Source organism: Camelina sativa, chromosome 5, assembly GCF_000633955.1.
Source record: "Camelina sativa cultivar DH55 chromosome 5, Cs, whole genome shotgun sequence".
In the NCBI taxonomy this organism is placed as follows: Eukaryota; Viridiplantae; Streptophyta; class Magnoliopsida; order Brassicales; family Brassicaceae; genus Camelina; species Camelina sativa.
In genome coordinates, this window is record NC_025689.1 from 25,498,575 (window position 1) to 25,505,811 (window position 7,237).

At 41.0% G+C, this 7,237-nt stretch overlaps 1 protein-coding gene across 2 annotated transcripts; it reads right to left on the reverse strand.

Annotated features, from left to right (window-relative positions):
• Window positions 4,324–6,915, reverse strand: LOC104787566 (serine/threonine-protein kinase CDL1-like). 2 transcript variants are annotated; one of them, XM_010513169.2, is made up of 6 exons: window positions 6,176–6,915; window positions 5,838–5,918; window positions 5,573–5,751; window positions 5,412–5,491; window positions 5,175–5,322; window positions 4,324–4,820 (listed from the first exon to the last, which is right to left on the reverse strand). In XM_010513169.2, the coding sequence occupies exons 1-6, from the start codon at window positions 6,654–6,656 to the stop codon at window positions 4,476–4,478; spliced, it is 1,314 nt and encodes a 437-aa protein (XP_010511471.1). In that variant the 5' UTR covers window positions 6,657–6,915; the 3' UTR covers window positions 4,324–4,475. The 2 variants fall into 2 exon arrangements, with proteins under 2 accessions (XP_010511471.1, XP_010511469.1); XM_010513167.2 differs by having other exon boundaries at window positions 5,838–6,095; window positions 6,176–6,914.

Here is a 7,237-nt window from a genome sequence, read left to right on the forward strand (position 1 = left end):
TGAATATCCTTAGACATGCCTTTTCAGAAAAACAACCCTTTGATCCGATGATGTGTCGCGTCCCTACCCGAATGTCCACCACTCCCCGAACCATGGAGCCATTGCAATATTGTTTCCCCTACACCACCAGTAGCAGGGACCACAATTTTATTCTTTCTCTGCAATATTCCCTGCCCCATGAAAAGTGCTTCTTTGCATCTCCATTCATATCCAGAGCTTTTATTTTCTCTTTGAGCTCCCCATCTTCTTCATACTGTTGCTGAATAGACTTAAGCAAATCGCATTCCACCACGGTCATCGCCATGTGTAAGATCTCAGACCCTTCTACGCGAGACAAGGCATCTGCCACCAGATTCTCCTTACCCTCCTTATACTGAATCTCATAGTTAAAATCCAAGAGTTTTGGCAGCCATTGTTGTTGAATGGGCGTGTTCAACCTCTGCTCAAGTAAGTATTTAAGGCTGCGTTGGTCAGTCTTAATAACAAAATGGTTTGTCAAAAGATAATGCCTCCACTTCTGCACCGCAAACACCACTGCCAATAGCTCCTTTTCATAAATGGAGAGGTGTAGTTGCTTCCCTTTCAGATGTTGACTTATATAAGCCAACGGGTGCCCATCCTGCATTAACACAGCACCAATTCCTTGTTAGCATGCATCAGTCTCCACCACGAAGGGTTTGTCAAAACGCGGTAAGGCCAACACTGGTGCATCACACAACACCCTTTTTAGCTGATCAAATGCACCCTGAGCCTTATCCGACCACATGAAAGCATCTTTCTTCGTCAAAGCTGTCAGTGGACGTGCTATGGTTCCAAAATGCTGGACAAAGCGCCTATAATAAACAGCTAAGCCCAAAAATCCCCTCAACTGCTTGAGTGTAGTAGGTACAGGCCATTCAAAAACTGCTGCGACTTTACTAGGATCAGTAGACACCCCCTTGCCTTCAATGAAATGTCCCAAGTATTCCACTCTGTCAACAGCGAAATTACACTTACTTCGCTTGGCGAACAATTTATTCTCCACCATTAACTCAAAAACTGTCCGCAAATGTGCAACGTGTTCCTCCTTAGTGGCACTGTAAACTAGGATGTCATCACAAAATATGAGCACAAATTTCCTCAGATAAGGCCTGAACACAGAATTCATTAAGTTCTGAAATGTGGCAGGGGCGTTTGTGAGGCCAAACGGCATCACCAGATACTCGTAGTGGCCACTATGTGTCTTGAAGGCTGTCTTATGAACATCCTCACTCTCCAGTCGAACTTGATGATATCCAGCCCTCAGATCAATCTTAGAAAAAACACTAGAGCCCCCCAGCTCATCCAAGAGATCCTCAATCAACGGTATGGGAAACCTATCTTTCACTGTTTGCTCATTCAATCCTCTATAATCCATACACAACCTCCACGTTCCATCTTTCTTCTTCACCAACACCACTGGCGATGCATACGGACTAGAACTCCCTTGAATGGTGCCTGCTGTCAACATTTCACCCACCAACTTGTCTATCTCATTCTTTTGATGCACCGCGTATCGGTAAGGTCGCAGGTTCACCGGATCAACACCATCCTTGAGAGGAATCTTGTGGTTGTGGTTCTCTCTGAAAGGAGGTAGTGATGTCGGTTCCTGGAACAATTTGTCAAACTCCTGGATCACCATCTCAACTTCACCAAGTTCACCACATTGCTGTGCCACATCATTTATCATGTTCAAACTTATCTCTTCCATTCCTCCCACAGCAGCCGTGTAAATCATAGAAATTTGAGCCTCACTCTCTCTAATCTTCTTTAATCTTTGGGCCCTCATCTCCCTAACTGACCCTGGTCTAATACCGTGAAGCATCACATGATCGCGCCCATACTTAAAGCTTATCTCCAGTTTGTTAAATTCTCACGAAATAACTCCCAGGGTCTGGAGCCATTGTATACCAAGTACCATATCACATCCTCCCAGTGGTATCAACATGAATTTATCAGTGAAGGTTGTATTCTGAAGCTTCCACTGAAACCCATTAACTGCACCACTAACGTCCAACCTGCGACCATCTGCTACCATAACGCGAGACATCAAAGAAATGTCAACCGTACAACCCAACTTCTCTGCAGACCATGGATCCATAAAATTATGAGTGGACCCCGAGTCAACTAGCATGAAGATTATCTTCTTCCCATACATTCCTTTCACCCTCATAGTATCATACTCTTGAACCCCTGAAATGCACTTACTAAGACTCGTGGAGTTATTCTGACTTCTTCATCACTTTCATCTCCCTCAGACTTCGATTCCTCATCCCCTCCTACTTCAATTAAAAATAATTGTTGCCTTTTATGCTTCAGGTAGTGGTCGGGAGTATACTTCTCATTGCAAAAGTAACATAACACCTTAGCCCTTCTTTCACTCATCTCTGCGTTTGACAGAAACTTCTTTGCTCCCAACCCATCACTCTTTTCAAACGACTTCTTCTCTACTTGAAACTCCTTCTTAGGAGCAACCCCAAGTAAGCCCTTGCTGTTATAACTCTGCCCACCAGTGGGTTTACTCGCCACACTGCTCTGCTGGTTAGACTTAAGGGGGTGAGCCTTTTCGTAAAGCCTACCCAACATCAAGCAGTGATGTACCGTCTGTGGCTGAAACATCCTAACATGCATCTGCGTGTCTATACGCTACCCTGCCAAATAAGCACTCACCAGATAGTCTTCTGACATATTCACCCTCGTGCGAAGCAGTTCAAATTTCTGATGATAGTCGACTATACTATCAGTTTCGTGCAGACGTTTCAGCTCAGCAATCGGGTCCTCCAACACATCATCAAACCGCTCCTTCAACGTCATCTTATACGCTTCCCAGTCTCGCAGCAAATGGTAATACAGTCCCGACTGTACCAACGCTTGATGCCAATGAGCCGCAGGACCATCGAAATGAACCACTGCAGTCCTTATCTTCCTCGTCTGTGGTGTCTTATCCAGCTCAAAAAACTCTTCGACCTTAAACAACCACTCTTTAACTCCACTACCATCAAATCTGGGAAAGTCGATCTTACCGATTCTGGTCAAACCATCATGATGCTCCGGAGACTCTGCGCGAACTCCACCTTCTCTCCTTTGAACCTCCGCACACACATCCTGCGAGGTCGAAGCCCGTGGTGGACTTAGATCTTGAACCAAATCGACCTGAACCGGTTCCTTTGACTTATTTCCAGACAACAAACGAATCGCCGTGAACATCTCCTCAATATTCTTATCGATCTTCCGGTTTTGATCCAGCAACTTCTCTTCTAATGCTTCAGTTTTCGCGATTACCTAGCAGATCTGAGAACTGAGCACCCCCTCCGCTTCGTGAACCACAACTCCAGCTTCGCGAGCCACCGTCTCTTTCAGAATTGCCTGTGAACGTGTTTCCGCCATGGATTCCGAGGTCATTTAGCTCTGATACCTTTGATAACGATAAACGGAATTTTTATTAGAAAAACTTCTCAACCAAATGAATCAATGCTTGTAAATAAACAAAGATCCAGTTCTCAAGCTTACAAGAGTCTGATAACAAGAAACAACTCCAATAAACAAGAGCAACGACACCGATTACAGAGAGAGCAGAGGAAGAGATTACAAAATCAAATGTTTGATAAGATTTCGTAATGAGATAAACGATGACTCGTCCTTCCTTCTTAAGCTTCACTTGATTCCACCGTCACTCCAGTCACGTGATTCACTCTTGACCAAAATCACCGACAATACGTTCTTGACCAAAATCACCGACAATACGTGTCACTCTTCTACTGATGAGACGCGTTCACACCTTATTCACACACTCCTTTATTACCCAAAACACCAACAAACTTCTTTTATTATTATTATACCCTCCAACTTCCCTTATTTGCACTAATAGAGGAATTTCCTGCAACATGTACCTATCATGCTACAAAGTCTATTGTCGATCGTACGATGCGTAACTGTCTCATATCCTTCTCGCCGGAGGATCCTGCCGCCACCGTCTCTCTCCTTGATTACTACTTTGGTTGTATCACTAGCCCACTTTAAGTGTGACACAGCTCATATATGTTTTGTATAATGTTCTATTGCTCCCTCTATCAAAGATCTAGGTATGTTTTTGATTTTGGGTTTTCATTGTAAAGTGTAAAACTCTTTTTATTGGTATAAACTATAAAGTTTAAAATTAAACCCAAAAAAAAGCTTCATTCTAATACCAGTTATATATGTCAAGTTGTGGTTATTAGGTGATATATTGACCTAGTCACGTAAAAATAAAAGATCCAATATTTCGTCTTTTATTTTATGATTGTGAACCAAACCGGAAGAATCGGATCTCTCAAAAAGCCAAACCGGTAGAATAAAAATCTAAACCGGCTTACTCAGTAAACATTTACATGATATCTACACGTACGTACGTACCATTTTCTTATAGTTTATTAAGTTTCTTACCATTTTTTCGGACTGTTACCTTCATTATTAGTTTATTACAAAAGATCATCTTCTTCAAATTCCGGTACTCCCAGCATGGCAAGAGCAAGATGACTCTTCATCTCGGATTTTGTCCGTTGAAACTGCGGATAACAGTCCATTATACCCGGAAGGTTTGATTTCTTCCGGCTTGAAAACGTCCTTAGCTCTATCCCTTCACTGCCTTTTAAGATTGAAAGTATCTCCTCCATACCCGGTCTTCGCGATTCCTCATTGATCACACACGCGGCTGCAGCTCGGATCATACGCTCCATCGAAGCTGTGTTTTTTCTTGTACATTTTAGCCTTGGATCAAGCAACTCCTCTATAGCTTCAATCCCTCTATGCAATAACGGTTTTGCCTACACAAAAACATAAAAAACCAATCCATTGATCCAAGCAGAAGTGAAGCCAAAATGGTTATTAGGAAATGCCTTAAACTGCATTTGACCATCCCTGTTTTGTCATAAACCGTTTACAGTTTAACCAGAATTTGTAGCTCAACCAAGCTTGACCAAAACCCCAATTTAGAAGGCCGAGTTACAAAATTCAAAAGAATGTATAGAGAAGCATTTATCTCTTGGTTGGAAATTAGAATCCCCTTTCCATTTTTGGGAAAAGGGGTTTGTAGAATTTTAGTGCTACAACTAGCTAAAGTCAATGGGTTGGTTTACTAGTAGTTAAAAGAAAGAAACAAAAATAAGATAAAGACTTACCCAAACTACCAAATTTTCTTCACCAGATGGTCTTCTTGCTTCAATTGGTTTTCGACCAGTTATTAGCTCAAGCAACACGACTCCAAATGCGTAAACATCGGTCTTATCAGATATTTTGCCGTGTTGGAAATACTCAGGAGCTAGATAGCTGCAAGAAAGTTTCCAAATTGTTTAAAACTTTTAGATCCATAAAAATGACTTCATGATCATCAAAAAGTTTTCAAGTTAGATAGATACCCAAAAGTCCCTTTCACAGTCTTACAGAGGAAAGGAACCGAAGGTGCAGCGGTCCAAGTCGCCAGGCCAAAATCACACAACTGAAAGATGAACTCGAACAATGAGTACAGAACACACTTGTGCTGATAAATTACCAAAAAATGGGTTAAAGTCTCTCTTACCTTTGGAATTTTGTTTGAGGAAAGAAGAATATTTGAGGGTTTGATGTCTCTATGCACAACACATTGCTCCGTACCATTATGTAAATATGCTATGGCCTCTGCAATACCTAAGGCAACCTTGTACCTTGTTGACCAAGGCAGACACAAAGGGCTCTTCCTTCCTTTCTTCTTCTTTTTATCTAATTAGGAACCAAGTAAAAACCCGTCAATCTATACACAACTTTGCAATCCAATGTTAAAGAAAGAGAGGAAATACTGTAATTACCATGCAAAAAGCGTTCGAGGCTGCCACCAGAGACATACTTGTACACCAAGAAAAGCCCTTGATCAGGATCGATACAGAACCCTAGCAAAGGCACAACGTTAGGGCAATGAAGAGAGCTTGCAATCATCAGTTCTCTGCAAAACGACTTTGGAGATTCTTTATCTTTCTTATCAAGTCTTTTAATGGCCACGGCTTTACGCCAAATCCCGATTCTTCCCTTAAACACATAGCTACAAGCTCCTATTCCCAACACCCTCCCTAACCAATTTCAACACAGATTTAACATATCAAATTACTATAAAAAAAACCAAAGGAATTTTTTAGGGTTTAGGGTTTACGTTTTGAGAAACTGCGCGTGGCGGCGAGGAGTTCACTGTAGCTGAATCTGACCAAAGTATTGGTCACGGGAGAAATACTCTTCTCCAACGAAACATCTCTAGACCAATTCATATCATCCTTTGATTCTCCTGTCTCATTCTCCAGATTCACAAACAGAACCGTATCTGATCCTTCAGAAACCGGCAAATCCCGATAAGACGACGAAGGGTGCTCTTTTTTCGTCTTCTCCAACTCCACTAGCGAGAAAAGACTAAACCTAAATGAAGACTGCAACGAATGTGGCTCTGAGTCTATAAGCTTCGGAATCGGCTCTGTTTCTTCCAAGAGCCAAGCTTTGTTGTCCTCACGGGAGCTGGTTCGAGGAAGAAGGAAACAACCAAAACCCAAATCAAGAACCATTCTTTTCAAACGAGTTTTGCTTTCTTGATCGTTTTCTTGAGGATTTGTCTCCGGGTCTCGTTGATTAACACAAAAACCCATTCTAAAGAAAATGAAAAATCAGAGAGAGAAAGTGACAAGAACAGTTCTCTTTAAAAAATTTTGAAATGTGTAAAGTGAGTTCTTTGGATTTTAGAAATCAAAAATATTATGTTCAAGAAGAAGAAGAATTAGATCGTCAATGTATTGTTGGTGTGATGTTTGAGCACGAAAAAGACGAGGGGAAAAACTAATAATTGTGAATTAAATTTAACTTATTTTTGAATAATTGGTTAGGATCACAGTTGGAGGATATAATTGGGTGTGATTAATTATTTGAAATATTGTTAGAGCGATTAATTCATATTTTATAATATAAGAAGATTAGTTGGTAAAGTTGTTGTTTAAATTGCTCAAAGAAGGACAAGACCATAGCCGACGACCACAAGATAGGTTTCTTTTGTGTGAAAGAAATTGGAGATGTTGATGTCTGTCTGTTCATTTTCTCTATTGATGTTAGGAGTAAATGATCTTTATAGCTATTCTACATCATAATAATAATACTTAGAGGAATCGATAGTGAAAGATACCTACAAGCTTGATAGAAAATAGAGTTAAGAAATCTTACTTTTAAAAGTAAAGTA

Excerpts from the sequence above, each read along its gene's own strand:
- LOC104787566 (XM_010513167.2), bottom strand. The coding sequence starts at position 6,656 with ATGGGTTTTTGTGTTAATCAACGAGACCCGGAGACAAATCCTCAAGAA. Across the intron at positions 6,096-6,175 it reads CACGCGCAGTTTCTCAAAAC|GGAGGGTGTTGGGAATAGGA; the intron begins GTAAACCCTAAA and ends GAAATTGGTTAG. Across the intron at positions 5,492-5,572 it reads CCTCAAACAAAATTCCAAAG|TTGTGTGATTTTGGCCTGGC; the intron begins GTAAGAGAGACT and ends TTCATCTTTCAG.